This window comes from Habropoda laboriosa, unplaced genomic scaffold (genome assembly GCF_001263275.1).
Source record: "Habropoda laboriosa isolate 0110345459 unplaced genomic scaffold, ASM126327v1 scaffold40, whole genome shotgun sequence".
Classification (NCBI taxonomy): Eukaryota; Metazoa; Arthropoda; class Insecta; order Hymenoptera; family Apidae; genus Habropoda; species Habropoda laboriosa.
In genome coordinates this window covers 387,149-405,425 of record NW_017100231.1, presented here as the reverse complement: position 1 = coordinate 405,425, position 18,277 = coordinate 387,149, and the positions used below count along the sequence as shown (strand labels likewise).

Here is an 18,277-nt window from a genome sequence, read left to right as displayed (position 1 = left end):
ATATTCACTACCTGCATATCACAACATAAATTTATCTCTCACTCTCTCTCTCTCTTGCTCTCTTTCGCTCGATTTCTCTTTCTCTCTCTTATTTCGCCGACCTTTCAAACGCGACAAACATTCATTCATACACAAACACACACGCGGATCCCATCTACAATAATAATTACTATTTAACGCTGCAGTATAGTCGGATAGTGGTTGAGTTTCTAAGCATCGTGTAGCGCCGTTCAAGAGAGCGTACCTCTTTCACTCGCTCCCCTTTCTTCTTCTCGAGAGGCTCTCTACGACCTAATCTCTTTTGACGAAAATTTATCTTACTAGAATTATCTCATTTGTTTCTTTTCAAGTAAGTCGTGTAATTAACAGGAGACCGCGTCTGCTTAACGAACCAATCCGAGCTGGCTGGTCGATGTCCCTCGAGACGCGTAACTTCCTCTCGATTTCTGGACCGTGGAGAGTCGAACGGCGTCTCGACGTTACGCGTCCCGATGTCCATAGATCTGAACAAAGTCGTTGGTATTCTTAAAAACGAGCTCAACCACGATCTCCTGTCGTTAAATGGGTTATAAATAGCTTTTTTCTAGTGTGAGAACACTGATCAAGTACATGGTACTAGCGAACAAAACGGGGAAACATATCTTGTATGCGTGTATTATGTGATTTGGCTCTGATCATGGGTTACATCGTCAAAATTTCCACGCGACATTACAACAGACATACATAGATCCTGCTTTAAAATTTTCTTCTAGAATTCTATTGTTTTTTTCATTCACGAGAGGATGACGACGACGACGACGACGACGACGACGACGACGACGACGATGTTGTTTGAAATTTGTTCACCTGGGACAGTGGCGCCCAACGTTATTTTGTCGTTTTATTTAACGTGCGACGCGGCCGAACACCAACATAAATCTTCCATTTCTTTTCTTTTTCTTGTTTCGTATGAATTTATACTATGCGAATTGGCGACAAGGGTGCGACAACTTCATTTTGCTACACTGCTCACGAGGCTCAGCCACTAACAATGATACACCAGCATCGAAACCTTAGAAACCATGGCTCAGCTTGAAGAACGTGGGAGCTGGCTCTCGCATAGAACGACCTCAAAATATATCCAGGGCAGCCGACGTTTTCTTTAAAGTATGCAACAGGAAGCTGAGCAGCAACTACTCCCGCCGCCTTTACTCTTTTGCCTCTGATCTGTAACATAGAATCAATGGTTTTATTCAATCAATTCTAAGATCATACGAATATTTACAATAACAAAGATCCATGAAGTCAAAATTTACTACAAAAAAAAAAAAAAAAAAAAAAAAACAAACATATTGTGCAATTCTGTGTATTCCTCTCTATCGATTCAAATGTAACGAATAAAAATGTAAAATGTAAGAAGAAATGACAAGCACGCGAGTGTACTATATTTAATCCTGGTGTTACGCAGCGTGACGTACGCGTTTGTCATTTCTAACTAAATGCAATGTTTCCGTTGCCGGCGAGCAGTCATTCTTTTCCGCGTGCACGAAAGGACCGTTGTCCTCGACTTCCGCCATCGGACCGTAAATCTAGACACGCATTTCCCTTCCCTCACTCTCTGTATTTTCGTTTCTCGAGGAAGGAAACAGGATAAGAATCGTCGCGAGTTGTCGTGCCTACCGAGCATAGAGGATATTTGTCAGCAACAATAACAAAGGCAATATCTCGAAGTAAACAATAATTAAATACCGTGAGTTCTGCCACGTGATTTCTTTACCACGATTACGGTGTGATTCGAGGCCAGGAACAAGGACTGTGGTGTATTGCATAGACGTGATCTTGGACGCTTTGGAATTTAGGATACATTGAATTTTTTTTCAAAGGTTTTGCTTATCTGTATTCAGGGTAAGTATATACTGTCGGGCTGGATGTACATGTATTCACCGTTAGGCAGGAGACCTGTAATTAGGAAAAATGTGATCGGGAATTTTAGGTTAGGTTGGTTTTATATTACGAATTATACAGTGATTGTATAAAAGAATTTTTTTTTAGATTGTAGGAATAGATATTTTGTTATAATTTCACAATTATCTGAATGTATAATTTACATCACTCCCCAATCTTATCCAAAATGAATCAACGTCAATTATATAACAACTACTTTACCGTAACAGTTCAGAGTAAATATCGACACGGTCTAACGATGAACTCCCGAAATCGATTTTACCGACTGAGAGGAACCGTGATTATCCGATTCTTGAACTAAATAGTCACGCATCTTTTTCTTACATAACACACGTTGCTGCCTAATTATTCATCGACGATGACTGCTGCAAAAGTGGTTTTAAAATACGTGGACACGAAGTGATGTATATGCAATAAGGAGGAATAAGATGAAAGTACAAATTTGCATGGGAGGTTATGGGGAACGAGATATATCGATGTTATCTCGAGTGCACATCCGATATATAGAGGTAACAGGATTAACGAGCCCGCTCGGGGGAAAGAAAAACAATGTATTCGAGAGTGTGCAAACAGGCGCTGCATGTTTATTCCGCGAGGCACGTGAGCCGTGTATAATAAAATAAAGTATCCGTGCACACGTTCACGGTTGTTCTTTAACCCTCGTGTCCGGCTCGCTTCGAACCGTCTGCGGCGCTGTTATACAGGGTGAGTCACGGGAAACGGAAATTCCGAGAAATATGCACTACAGTTTAAAGAGTTTGGATTCACTGCGCGTCGCAAGGAACCGCAAGAATTTCTTCGGGGGAAAGTTAAAGAAACAACGAATGAATAGAAAAATTACTAGGTGATCGATTGGCAAGAGGTTAGATATCGATACGACTAGACGAGCGATTGTAAACTTTTTTGGACGACAGCGTGTATATACCCGAAGCGGAATATCAAGGGGAGTAATAACATTGTTTAAAAGGTCAAATGTGACGGTACGATAAATTACTCTTTGACATAATTTTCCAAGGTCGTTTGAAGGTCATTGGTTCTCGTTATAAAAGTACGCGCAACAAATAATACACGGTGGTCGTGAAACAAGAATTTAAGTGACCTTCAAACCACCTTGAAAATTTTCAACAATAATTTGCTACCGTTGCGTTTATACAGTGTCCTTTTTTTCCAGTATTCATTTTTTTGTTTTGAAATTTAACAGAAATGCTTAAGTGTGCACACTTACTAACGGACTCACCCTGTATGCGCGATGAAAATCGCGAGGCTGTTAGATATTTTCTGAGATAATGAACAATATTGCGTGTAACAATGGAAACGCACCGTGTAACCGTGAATGGTTGCAAACACAACACAATTGTATAATATATTATAATACCGGTCAAAGTAACGTGGATACTCTTGATTAATTAGCTGGAGGAGCATTTGTTGCATGGATGGATGTATGTACTAGAAGTTGCTTGTTGTTTTTGTTAATCGTACCGACTGGTGTGTATAGTGCGTTAATTGCGTGGCTCGCAAAGTGCAATATGTTTCAAAGTAAGGTTGTACTAGTATCAGAAAGTTACGGGTGTTTGGAAGTGCAGCGAATGGTAACCAGAAATTTTGCTCTATTCACTGTGCAAAATCAAATAAATAATTAACATATGTGATGAAGTAGCAAAAATGTTTCCAAATTTTCAAGAAACGTCTACAAAGTACACTTCACATGCTCGAGGTCGAAACGACGTATAGCCATCCCCACCAGTCATGTTCTTTCAAGATCATCATTCGCTGGTCCGAGGATTAAACCACGTTGCAATTTTGCTTGCAGCACAGTCTCTCTCTTTCATGCTCTCGTCTCTCCTCTCCTTTCATTCTCTCTTCCTTTCTCCTCTCATTCTCCCTCTTTCCTTCCTCTCTTTCTTTCTCTCTTCCCTCCCTCTCTCTTTCTCACCCCATACCCCCATCACTCCCTCATCCCCACAGACTTGAAACTTTATCTTTTATTTTCCTACCGGACAATGTAAATGCGCAGCATTTCGATGATTTACCTTGAGAATTAGGCTCGGGAAGATTTTCTCGTGGGACCAGATGCATCACCGTGGTTTTCCCGAAAGGAAGCCCAAGAGCACCGAGCGTGACATTGCTGTGCAGAAAACGGCCCTGGTAGATTAACCGCAGGATCTCCGCTTTAGCGACTGCTTCTTCCGCCCAGTCTGAAAAGACAAAGAGCGAGGAGAGCCTCGTATCAGACTACACACACACACATACACGTCCTTGCCTCGAACATTTTCCGAGTTTTCTCCACCGCCGACTACCGAGACGCCGGAGCACAACACAACCACGACGGCGACGACGATAACGAGCTTGAGAAAAAAAAAAAGAAGCGGCGCCCGCTGGCCCGGAAAACGCGCGGATGCCTTCGCGTTGATAATTTCATCAGCCCTCTTTCCCGGGCACACGTTCCGTGAACGTGAAACCTTTGGCCCCGTCCTTCTTTTTTAAATCTCGTCGTCGTCACCGTCTGGATTTAGTTGTCGACGGTGTAAAGAAGGCACAGAACACCGAGCACAGGGATTTCGAGTGGATTTTATTGTGGATATGAAAGGTAAGAAGGTTGCGCACGATGTAATGTGTTTCTCGAAGGTGTACACGCCGGAGTGGAGATACAAGAGGAGAAAATCATTCCTGTATGGAATTATGTGTTTCTTCTAGGTTATATACGAGGTGGTTAAAGTCACAGTGGCGTAAGTCACAATTTTCTCATTCTGAGAAACAGAGAATGTTATTAGAAATGATCGAATAAATTCCACAGCATCAACATTTCCTACTTTATCACACAATGGTAACTTACCTTCACACTTGGCTTATTCAACAGTTTCGCACGAGTAAGTTGCGTTTCAGCACTTACGTCGAAATTTTCGGAAATATGACTTACGCCGTTATGACTTCAACTATGTACCTCCATGTGGTAACATAAAGATGAGATATGAATTAAAAGTAGAAACAATAGTTACGCGCGTTTAAATTTTTTGATTTTATCCATGTTCGTTTTTCAATGAATTAATTGTTCTCCATTTTTCAAATTGTACATTCAATAAAACACGATACATTTTTTTTTATCGCAGAATGTTTCGATACTTCGTTTTTATATGACGCGCGTTAATACGAATTATTTTCTACCGTTTGTAATATACATAATTCAATGCTCGTAATTTATCGTGAAGAATAGATAACACGACAAAACACATTGCGGTACGAAACAAATATGCAAATATGTGTTATACGTACGCAACCATGAATACTAATTATGAGGTATCAGATGAAGTCACACGGGACTGAATTATCACGGATTGTGTTGAAGAGAAAAAGCGACTGTTCGTGAGAAGATTACGGTAATTACAACGCAATCCGACGTATACCGAGTATCCCGGGTGCAGTTAGTTACCGAATTTCTCGAAAACGGCAACGAAAGTTAATAGGATCGTTCTATCAACGTTACAACTTCTCTTTCCCGTGTCTTTAAAACCAGCCAGAGCAATTCCGACGCGACAATTCGAGATAGCAGAAGATACGGTCGGTGAATGCATTTCAATATTAAACAGGTTACTTTCTTAAGCATCGCTGTGTGATTTGCATCGAAACACTCTGCTTTAAAAGAATGGAAGCTTTGCGTGCTCGCGATTCGCCTTTTGCAGTATTTAAAGCTTCGGGGGACAGAGAAGCAGTTTGTACTGCTAGTACGAGATTTCTTTTTCTTTCGAACTACGAAAAACCAAGGCTAGTATCTATGTGTTAAAAAGTCGTACAAAATTAAAGTAGAATGAAAGAGAGAAAAAAAAATTGGATCATCTTTATTATTACTTTATTAATCTTATTTTATTACATATAATTAATTTCAAAAGATATTGAGAAAAAAGATTTCCAATAAACGAACACAACACGCGACACATATACGCCATCTTTTCTTAGAATATCCAGAATAATGATCATGACGCAACGAACAATTTATTCATATTCCTGAAATTTCCCTTGCCATTCTTTTCTCTCTGTCCCAGCACAATTTTCACTCGGAGACCACGTCGTCGCACGATAAATCATGCTTACAAGTTTCTCAAGGCGTTTCGAAATTTTTAACCTCGCTCGTTTCACAATTTCGCGTTACGCGGCGTGTCTAATTGAATTGTACACTACGTGCTCTGCTGATATATCTCACCGATAGGCGGCGATGTTTCACGGCCTATATATTTCCGCGGGTATTTTCAATTCCGGCACTTTCATGCTCCGCGTAGCTCGACAGTGACGAACGACGAAAATACAAGCGTGAAGCAACACCGTTATAGACAGGACGAACGATAAACTGCGTTTAATTTATCGATAGAAAGATACGTTTCTCGTCTAATATATCACGTGAGCTGCGCACCGGTCTATACGGATGTTGTGCGGATAATTGTGCGAGCGAGCCTTGACAAACGCGACACTTCCATCGAGTTTCTCGATGATAAGGGAATTTCGATGACACACCACGTCGAGGGAAATTTCGAGTGATAGATTAACGCGACAGGACGCTTAATCGGACTGTCTTGTGTTCATTGTTCTCTCTCTGACTATCTCGTGAATACACTATATGACAGTTGACACATACTGACTTTCGTGAATCTCATTTTACTTTCAAAACATTTTGTTCCCTTTTTTCTTTCTTTTTTTAATGGAATAAATAGCGTGCAGTTGGTTAGGGATACGAGTGTAGAGTTCGTTTTTCTTTTTTTTTTTGGGTTATGTTCGAAATGAAATCCAATAGTAACCTACCTTCCGGCCAGTTTTCAAACACATGGTGCGCTATGTCCCCCGCAGAGTCGCTTGGACTGAATAGGAACTCTTTTGTCTTACCGCTGACAAGAATGAGGCGTAGATTTATCTGTAAAATAGAACAAAAACCGAGTGATCATTAATATCTGTCTTTTTTCATCGTGTGCTATTTATAATATTCTCGTAGAGTGAATCGTTTAGTACGTCTAACCTAACCTAAAACCAACACGTTATACATCATAGAAAAGTAAGCACTTCAGTGAGCGAACATTAAGACGAGAATAAATCTCTATGTGCAATTCATCCAAACAATTCCATTAACCTATCAATCTGTTCGTTTGCAAAACACTCAAATCTTCATGTCACTGTCCAGTTAACGTTAAAACATACGAGGGAGAGCAATTCTTCGCCTCTGGCTGCAATATTGACTTACAAAATGAACCCGGACAAAAGCGACAGCAGCGACTATAGATCACATCTGTAGCACCCTCTGCGCCCTCTCGCACCAGTACACGTGTCGTAATTCCCGTTCGTTTAAACCCTCTGCCCTTAATCTTCATTTCCTCACTGTGAACACTTTGAATCGCAAATGTCGCGCCCCTCTGTGGCGTATCTCTCTTACGTCAAGGGTCCACGAAACAGGCCGCCTCACGATACACGCGGTTGCAAGGATAAAGAAGAAAGAAGAGAGGGGACACGCAGAGGGAACGTTGAAAAAAGGCTCGTGACGGGGAACCTCGGGCGGAAAGGGCCACGAATGGTATTTACAGTTCACGGTGTATGTACATATATGGTCCGCTTCTTATCTATCTTTACGTAGGGACACGTATGAAAGGGAATTAGTCCCGACTTTGTCCTAAACCCTTGAGCCTGACTTTTGCGTTTCGGTCACGTAGCCGCGCCACCAATCGGTAAACACGTCGAAAAGCGAAATTTTTCTCTGGCTGGTAAGTTTCGTGTTACGAGCGCGTTGATACATTTATCTTGTGTGGCAAATAGCCGACGGTGTTGCAACTTTTAGAAATACACGCTGGATGGCGTGACATTGGTTAAATTTACTTTAGATAGCTTATGGAACGGAATAAAGAAAATGAATTCCAGTTTTCTTGGTTACGGGTGGTTTTCCAAATTGTTCAAATAGTGGATAACCACTTTACACGATCATTATTTTTCTTTCTCTTGTGAAAGGTAACAAATTTTACGTGACAGAATAATCAATTACTTTTACGACCATTTACTATTTTCCACGACACGCGAAGAGAATTCATTTCGTTCTTCCGCCCAATGATTAATTTATAACGTATCAACGACGAGCGAAGCATTGTAATCAATCTCCCCATTGAACCACTTAAAAACTTCCATTCGAAAGAGCATATTTCACGTCGTTCGCAAAAAAATCGCCAACGTATGTCCATAAATTCTGCATCCAGACGAGCCAAGATTCTCCCTAACGAGACTTCAATTGGCGTCGCTCTAAGCGCATCACCGACCACGTTTCGTTCGCGCGACGACGAGGACAATTAAGACCGTATTAATCGTCTCGGTTTCTCCGTTTTTCTCTCTCTCTCTCTATCCCTCTCTTTTCCTCTCTCCATTTCAACGGCCGACGAATTACGGTCAGTGGCCGTTCCACGGCGAACGCAAATTCAATTACCGTCTCGCGCGAAGACCGGCCAACATAAATAATTACCGACGAAGCCAGACTCGCGGTCGTCCTATGAGAGGAAGAGAGACGGATAGTGAGAGGGAGAGAGAGAGGAGGGGATGTAGCTCGTGACCCCTCGCGGTTCCTGCGGTCGCAAGAATCCGCTGCTCGAGTTGCTACGGCATAAATCATTGTCGCCTGGCCGCGAATAATCGCACGCTGGCACGTAAGCCTTCCAGAGCTGTGCCCTTGCGACTACGCCCTTGCTCCCGCTGCCGTCCAACCTGACGCGGGAATTTTTGAATTTATCCGCGCTTCTGATCGATCTATTTATAATGACGGTGACCTTAACAGTCTTTATATAAATAGAATAGAAGGGTGAAATTAGATAATACCTAATAGGATTGTTATTCGTTACTGCTATTTTCGATTAATCACCACAATTTTTCGTACTTAAAAAATAGTACTTGATTTTTAAAATTTATATTTATCATGTTTGTGCAGTCTTTTTTTTTTTAAATAAAAAAGTCGAGTTGTGGTAAAGAAATGTAATAATTTTTTCTTCTGTGTTTCCTGAAATCTTATTTAGGTTATGTCTACGAGATATTTTTACATTAAACGACTGATACAGTTAACAATGAAAATGGAACTTGAACGATCTGTTGAAATAACTTTTTTTCGTTTAGTATCTGGAAAAAATTTATTCCAAGAAAGTCTTAACTTCTCCGAGGCTTATTATCAGCGCGGAAAAAGTAGGGATCGATTCTGAAACATCGATCCTTATGCGGACTTACCGCTGATGCATTCGTTGTTCTGACATAACGATACTTCACCCAACATTATTTGAACGTTTCTACTAGAAATGTGTTCTTTTGCAATAATGCTCCATGGTATTCTATTTTTAGTACCCCTTTTCTTTACAATACGCTCTTTTGTGCGCGTTACTCTATCGCGTTCTACCGTTCTCTTTTAAGTTTTTCATGTTTCTTATTCCATTGCAGTAATGAGCATTCAATGCAACTCGAAGATTTGAAATTGTACCTGGAATGTTCCAACTGCACATAATAGAAACTTAATAGCCATTTTTGTGAAATCGAATAGAATGCAGTTTTAAGAAGTGACAAAGAATAATAAAAAGTATTTAACGCGCAACGTCAACAACTTTTAAAACTTCAATTATTAAGAAAAACAAAAAAATTGATTTCTGAACACATCACTTAAATCACGACAAATCGGGGTTACCCCCGAGAGGGTTGGTGAATTTCCACCAGGGTGTAATAGGAAATTAATTAGCGGCGGCGAGTCGTAAAACTGGCTTCGGGCCGTACAGCCATAAACAGAATTTAATGCTATGCAAAACTCCGCTGTGGCACGCGCTAATGCCGTTAGTTCGTACTTTATAATTAATCCGTACGAAAAGGGACCCCGTAGCTAACGATAGACCGGGCAAATATTTTCAGCGACGCATCGTGTTCGACCCGTTCTGCACAAAAGCCTGTCCCACGCGACACGTCGAAACACGTGCACTGCTTCCACTTTCCCCTCTACCATCATTCTGTTGTTCCTGGTTCAACTACAGACAAGAATATAGAGGGTAACAAACTTGGCTGCTGCACCTGTGTTCAAGATTTTCGTCCAAGAGAGATGATCAAGAATGTAAAACATTCAAAAAATTATGATTTTTTAAAAATTAATATTTCTTCGAAGAAAATAAACTAGAAAAAGAAATTTCGATAAAAAGTTTCGAAGATCAATATTTTTTTCTCAGGAAAATAAAATAAAACAAGACGACAAAATATGAACTTTTTCTGACACACAGAAAAATACAACAGAATACGAGAAATAGTAAGAATTGTATTGCAAGAAATTTCATATCTCTAAGTCTTTTCTTTTCTTCAAAAAAAAAAATTCTCAAAGAAAACGTCTAGACCAGCATCTCTCCTTAAACCCGCCTACGCGATGGACGCCGTGGTAGACAGATGACGACGAGGAGGCACAAGCAGGTCGGTTTAAAGGGTTGGAAGCTGCGAGATTTTTCGGGGTGAAGCGTGGGTAATGGAAACTTCAAAGGGATTTATTCATGCGGTAGCATTCGATACTCGGTTTTTTGCCGCGCGCACACGTTCGCTGTGCACACACGGCGAGTGAGGAACAAGAGAGAGAAAGACAGGGTATGCTACCTGATGCGTCATCCACGACTGGATGCTTTTAAAAAGCCCCCGTGGGGGGAAAGCTGTTTCAGCTTGACAACACTTTCCGGCCTCCCGGGCTCCTCCGCGTGGAGAAGTTCAACCGCACGTTCAGTAACAATTAGTTCTCAAAGATAAAACGACCAGGGAGGTAGAGAGGGAGAACAGAGGGACGAAAGAGACGAACGAAGAGAGCGGTGGTAATGGTGGGGGGGAAAACGGCGGGGGGGGGGAGGGGGAAAAGAAGAGGGCGCTGAGTGTACGCCGATAGAGGACGACGTTAAATATGGACGTGTGTATACGATCTGTTAAGAAAAGACGAGCTGGTTAGGGCGAACGAGGCAGGAGATTAATAATAAAAACGGGAAATATCGACGGGTGTGTTGCACACGCGTGTGCACAGCCTGGCAGTCGTGCTGCTGTCACGACGGGTACGGCAGGAAAAGGGTGAAAGGGAAGAAGCCTTGCTCGACGCGGGAACGAGCGTTCTCGTAACGCAGTTGGATGGTTCGTAAAGTGACGCTTTGAGAAGTGCCGCTTCAAAAGGTGAATGCATAGAGAGCGGCGGCCTTCGCCATTGCACCGGCATGGTCCTTTCTTTATTTGCTCGACGAGTTTCGGGGGCTTTGAAGGAAAGAACCGAGACGCACCTCGCGCGCTCGACACTTCGTTTCTGCTTCTTCTTCTTCTGTTTCTTCTTCGTCGTCGTCTTTCTTTGGGTAATTATCGCGTTGCGATATGATATCTATGGAGAATAACGATTTATTTATTTATTTTTTTAACGATTGGTAAGAATGAGTACTTTCGTTGACGTTACAGTTTCTCTGGTTCAATTGCAATTTGTATTTCTTGAGTATTTTTAGGTTATGTTTTTACGATAGACGTATATTGAAAAGTGTAGAATGTTCCTACTTTTTGAAATCTGAATCACGTAAAAATACTGCCCTAGTATATTTTTCATTTGCATATTCATAAAAGTCCCTAAAACCTCGTTTAATGCACTATATGCGGGTGTACGTACTTATTCATATTTCTTTGCGAGATAGAAGTTAATTAACATACTAGTATGGCTATTCATTTAGATTACCCATGCACTCCTGCTTTTTCTAGATGTCCGGTTTTTACTGGACCTTGACATGCGAACAAATTTCATAGCTGTTAAAAATTTACAAACATTTACATATCAGCATTTATTGCACGTTTTCTTATCTATTCTATTTAGAAAATTCCACGACATATCTCCAATTTCATATTATGCTTCCTGTATTAAAACTTCGATATGATAAATCATTTTAATCCTTCACTGACACCATAATACGCTCAATTTAAATGCATACATATTAACCAAACTAAATCTAATAAGACATCTTTCTATCTTTAAATATCAAGAATAAAAAAACAAGATAATCTTGAATATTTTAATTCACACAATTAATTCACACATTATCAATCTGAAAAAAAAAAAAAAAAAAAAAAAAAAAAAAAAAAAAAAAAAAAAAAAAAAAAAATTTAAAAAAAAAAAAAAAAAAAAAAAAAAAAACACGAATAAAGAAGAGAATTACATCGTTATCGCTAGATGTCTGTTAACTTCGTTTCGTGCCGGTCAGATTGGGAAGATATCCGCCGCAGATAAAACAGAAAACGAAATTACGACGGTAATGGAGTAGCGCGGGTCGCCGTGATTCAATGGAGAGACGACGCCGTCTCGCAGATTTCCCTCGGTTCCCTGAAATGCATATTGAAATCGTGTTGAATATAATTTCGACGAACGCGACTGCCGAAGCAATTTTGGAAAGAACCAGGCCACAGAGATATATACTTGTGCACAGAAATGAGATGGTAAGAAAAAAAAATCACGAAAAAGAAGACGAATGGAAAACAAGATGTAAAAAAAAAAAAAGAATAATGGACATTGTGTTATTACAGAATGTTTTCAGCGAATTACGGACGAATCCATTTTAAACCAATTTCGCTACTAATTAATGGACCAGCAGCAGCAGCAGCAGCAGCAGCACAAGCAGCTCGCCTGTGGCCATCGCTTGTAATAACAACGTGCCACTATTCCCGAGAGAACGATCGAACGTGGACCCATCGATCGTCACCGAGAACTCGTCGTCCGGAAACCAGACACGAGAACACCAATTTGTATTATGCATCGTGTCACGAGCACCGATTCCAACGATCGGCCCATCCTCTACTATCGGTAACATGGAAACCGGCTCTGTTTGCAGAAGCTGAATTTCGGAACACGGAATCCTAACAATCGAAAATTCTCACCGCTTCCCTGCGATCGCCTGCTGGCCAGTTAGCTTTCAATTGGTTACTGGAATCTGCGGAACATGATTTCCTTCAACGTGGAAATTGATTTTTTCGGGCGGACGGTATGAATAATTTACCCACGGATCGGAGAATTGAGATTGGTCGAGTGGTTTGATCGTTTTTATGAAATATGCAGAATTTTACGGGAGTTTTAGTAGGGTACACGAGCAGAACTTTTTCTGAATAAATATTTCCACGTATTCGTGATGTGGTGGTAATTGCGTTAATTTTAAAATTTCGTTGTGCTTTTCCTCGTTCCTTTCCCTTTATCCCCACCCCTCTCTCGTTGTATTTTTGTTCAGCTTTTTTTTTTTGGCACGCAGAAATGAATAAAGATGAAGCAATTTATTTTGGTTACGGTGGAAATTTAATTTATTTCTGATGAAAATCTAACGAAATGGAAAATAGGAATTTTCCCAGTGCGTGCATAATTTTTTTCATGTTTCAATGTTAGGGAATTATAGGAATTATAGGAACTATTAAAATTTCACATATAGAATCAACTTATCTTTCTTAATTAACAGGTTAACAATTCCCAAAATGCTTTGTTCAACCACCCCTGCCAGTCCGCAAGCTTTCAATTTTACTTGCGGTGTGTGCCCCCCCCCGTTAGTATTCAGTTTCACTCTAAGCGCAGAGAGCACACAATGCCCGCTCTTCTGCAAATTATTCGCGCGCGCTAGAAAAGCATTTCACCGTGTCAAATGCAACCAATGTCCACTCTATCCATTTCACGTCGATTCGAATTGTCGCGCGTGAAGCAGACGGCGAGTCTAACGAACTCGAACTAGCATTTTTTTCACGATCCAGTCCCTTCGATTTCTCTCTAAAATATTCAAAAGAATAAAAAAAAAATATAATAAAACATCTTTCGTTGTAAAACATCGAAACGTCGAAAACCACTCGAAATTCACGTGTCTCTTGTCCACCATGCCAAAAATAATATTACAATACACACGGGCGATGCATTTGGTTCCACTTTTATCGATAATACACACGGAGCAACGCTCAAGAGCGCGCGCGGCAAATGTGTCAAAAAGTGTCACATCCGTGGTACGCGACGTGAAATTCAGATTTTATAAAAAAAAATAAAAAGAGGAAAAAAAAAGGGCAGAGGCGAGAGAAACGATTCGAAATAGACAACGGGGCCACGGCAGAAATGTTCGTCTATTACGAACGGCGCGCTCGTATACACAAGCGTATACAACAATTTTTTTCCCCCTCAAAGCAGCGGAGATTATACACAAGCCCGCTACGAGGCGATACGCGCTTTGAAATATTATTTTCAATGGAATTCCTGTGTTCGCTTAGACGCCACCAGAGTCGCGATCTGCTTGATTAGGATCAAGGTTGCGAAAATCTAGCGGCACGCTTATCAATGCAGATAGGTTAAGTGTACTCGTTACACAGTTCGAGTGTTAAAGCACTCGTTAAGCGAACGTAACGAACACAGCGCGCGAGCCCAGCCGCGTGCTTCGTTATACACCTTTTCCATTCGCCTGCCGGTGAAAAGCGACGGAAATACGATGTTCTTCTCCCGCAACAAGGGCAAGATGTAAAGTGATGAGAAAAAAAATAATTGTGTATTCGCGATGACAACCTTCGTTATTGGAAATGACATTTCTTCTCAACGTTTTTATGACCTACGCTGCTGTAGTGCACCGCGCCGTCTTTCATTTGGTACGCTTTTTGAAATCTCTTTAGAAAGTAAGGTTAGGAAACGATGTTTTTAGTGTAACGTAATGCTACATCCTTTAGAATCTACTAATCACATTTTCATTTATTAATCAACCAATAATTTGAAAATTATTGTTCAAATGTTCGTTACACTCCAAACCTCACAACTGATACTTTCTGTTACGTAAATGTTCCGTCATGTACTCTTCCTTAGTACACAAAAAATAATACAAAAAGTGCCCTTAGTTTCACTGCCATTATATTTTTACCTTTTGCTTTTTACTAGCTATTAACATTCAGGAATACATCAACAGGTAAGGCCACGTGCATAAGCATTCTCCTTTCTCCTACGTTTGAAAGTTGACAGCTCACTAGGTTCTACTAACTGTATCACACAAATTAAACCACAAATTGAACTACTTTTAACGAATGTAATACTATATAAAAATAGTATCTTCTTTTTTTTATCAATAATTTTCATTTTACACAATATTAGACTCAAGATGCATCTTGTATTAAAAGAAAATTAGTGTAACTGTCGAACGGTAGAGGGCAGGAGAGTAACCGGTGGTTCACTAGGAACTCAAAAATTTCCTTTATTGACCGACAAACGGTACTCCAGGTCTTGTCGCGCAAAAGATCACCCTATTTAGTCGAGCAGACGTAGGCGTAACCTGGCTAGAGCCGAGAGGCTCGTATTTCATCGTCTTTCTACTTCTCGGTGAAAAAACACTGAAGGTCCGGGGATCGGTTGTAAGTCGATACCAATCGTTTTTTGTTTCTCTCGAATACATTCGACATCTGTTCAAAGTCACTTTCAAAACACTCGTGCATCCTTGGTGCCCCGCTAAGCTAATTATGGCGTGGAGCATAATGAATCCATTAAGACGTTTATCCATTAAACAAATACGCGTGAAATAATCCCTTGCTGAGTTATAGGGGAAAGAATACCTTCCGACCCACGTGTTACGGTGATCGAACATTAAAATTAGACTGTTGGTTGTGTTGTGTTTTTCTAGTGGAAAAGGATCATCATATATCATGTTCATGAAATACGAGTTTCTCATTTCTCTCGATTTACAGAACATCTTTTGCACATGATTTTTCAAATAAAATTTTTTGCGTAATACGTGAAAATCTCTCTTTTCAAATATACCCGAGGAATTTGTGTTGCCGCTTGAAAAACGTTATCCTTTGAAAACTTGCCTTCAAGGTAAAAATAGCTAACTAACAAGTAGCAGTAATTACAATCATTCGTTATTCCTTTGAATGGGTTAAAGAAGTGACTTTTGTGTGTATAGCAAAAGCTGTTAATAATTTCAAGGCAACAAAGCTCTGATTCACGACGAGCGAACTCGTTCCGTCATTTTGGAATCCGGCGCGTGAAGGCTATGGTTTATTATGGTCATGTTAGAACGGCGAATCTAAGAAATACGTCTTTAAAATTCTAGGTCAGAGTTGCACTCGTGCAAAGCGTTACACTTGAGAGTGGCTCGAGTGTAAAACGTCCATGCAAGAATGAGCCTCGCTCTTGTGTCGCCACTATGTAGGCGACACTATTTCGCTCGGCGAGTTCAGATATCGTTTTTCATCGCATCTCGCGGACGGCGTTGCTGCGATGTTGCCATCGTGCTGCTGACGCGCTGACATTCAAGGCTCGAGACGTGCTCTCTCGAGCCTCTCTGACCATTTCGGATCGACAAGTTGCAGAAAATGTCGAGTAACGTCGTTGACAATTTGCTTGTCAATTCTTATTTTTTTACTTTTTTTACGAAATAGCAAGAATGGAATAGACGATAATTTACAGAGATCGTGTAGCTTACATTTCGCCGCGGGATTTTTAAGGTTAGGAAACCTTCCTATGATGTCCGTTACAGCTTAAATATATTACTAAGGACATTTACATATACTTTTTACGATTAATTCCGTTTTTTTACAATTTTTTAGTACAGTGAAAGTATTATAATAATCACACCATGTTTGTTACGTAACATCAAACGAGGAATATGTTTGAATGTTATACTAATAATAGAAGAAGGACGTACATGAAAATGAAGCTTGCTGTTTGGAAGTGTGATGAACTGAAATTGACAATTGCAGTTGATAGCTAGTAGAATGTATTTTAGCAGAATTATATGATTGGTATGAATTGTATTGAATAGATATATATATATAATGGTATAGTGATTGTTGCTTGTGACCATTAGAATCTATTGAACTAACGTATATTACATATCTGTTTTATTTTTTCCTTTTTTTTCCTTCTAAGTATGCGTCTCATTTGGCTTTCACTGCTTTCACTTGGAGGAGAAAGGACCGATCTATCATCGAAAGAAGGTACTTAGACGGTAGAACGATGAATCGACAAATTTCTTGCGAGTTTTTACCTGACGAATATTATTGGCAACAAGAGCAGGTATAAATACGCCCAGAGAGAGAGAGAGATTGCTATACGTTTCTGTATAGAGAGTGAAATCCGTGTACTCGTATTTCTAATGACTCATAATGTTAAAAGTGGAGTAGATCGTTTGGATCTTGACTCGACTAATGACAGTCATACTTATGAGAAATTATGTATAGCTTTAAAGAGTAATATCTGGGAGATTAGACTGTGATTATCTTTCATGTTGTAACATATTCTGCGATTAATAATCTACGTGTTACACACCGAGGTTTTAATAATTTCACATCGAATTACATATTTCTTTCAAAAGTGAACATTAATTTTTGCAAAATAATTTTCAACAAAATCTACCAGCTTTATTTCATCGAATAAAACACTTTACGATATCCCCCCTTTGGTAAAGTAATATTTCAAAAATAATTTCAGGGAACATACTTTTTTCTCTAGAACATAAAATATCAGGCTTATCACACAGATAACAGTTATATAATCAGCCAGGGGTAAATTGCGTTTCCGTTGGTACCCGGGTCTCAATATTTGCAGCAATTATCTTCGTGCAAATATATATCCCGGCAAATACACGCCAAATGATGAAATAAACCGCACTTCTAATATTTAATAACAAGTTCACTCTCGACACAACTCCAACGTTAACAAAAATCAACAGCTAAATCGTGCGAATTAATATACGTCAAATGAATCGAATAAATTTCGAATAAACTGAAATCTCTTTAATATTATATCCATCTGTGGAATATGAATAAACATCGAAATGTGTACACCGTCTACACACTGTATCGAGAATAAAGTTATTAATTTAAAGTACGAAACCAAGAATTCATTACTCTCTCGTTTCTTCTCCTTGGGTGAGACGTTGCGCGCTATAGTCTCGCTATAGTCGCGCTACAGTCTCGCTCTATAGTTGCAACGAGGGTTGTAAGAAGCAAATCCAGATGTCAGATATCAGAATACGGAATGGAAAAGCGGTTCGCTAGGGCTTACGAGAAACTAATCGAGACACCGTTGTTCCGAAACGTGTTAGATCGGCCAGCGGGAAAAGATTAAAAGCAACAATTTGAATAAGAAGCTTAACGCGCCCGGCACAATAGTAATTCCGTGCAATTTACATACTTAAGAGCCGGCTGAAACAGGTCACCGCGTCATTACGTAAATACTCGAGAAAGAGGGTGTTTCACGCGGAAATAGGTAGTAGCGTGTCGTTTCGCGTGTGCACGTCTAACCTACGAGACACACGTAGTGTGGATAGAATACACATCCGAGTGCATAACAATTCTGATCCGTTTTCGAAAA

General features: G+C 40.1%; 1 protein-coding gene across 1 annotated transcript in view; it reads right to left on the bottom strand.

The window, feature by feature from the left end:
* Positions 1–791: 791 nt before the first annotated feature.
* The window catches only part of LOC108571526 (ubiquitin-like protein 3), a 117,835-nt gene continuing 100,349 nt past the window's right edge, over positions 792–18,277 (bottom strand). Inside the window, exons 2-4 of the mRNA XM_017933587.1 lie at positions 6,733–6,841; positions 3,975–4,139; positions 792–1,206 (exon numbers count right to left, since the gene is read on the bottom strand). Coding sequence (XP_017789076.1) covers positions 1,142–1,206; positions 3,975–4,139; positions 6,733–6,841 — 339 coding nt within the window. The 3' untranslated portion in view covers positions 792–1,141. The remainder of the gene's footprint in view (positions 1,207–3,974; positions 4,140–6,732; positions 6,842–18,277) is intronic.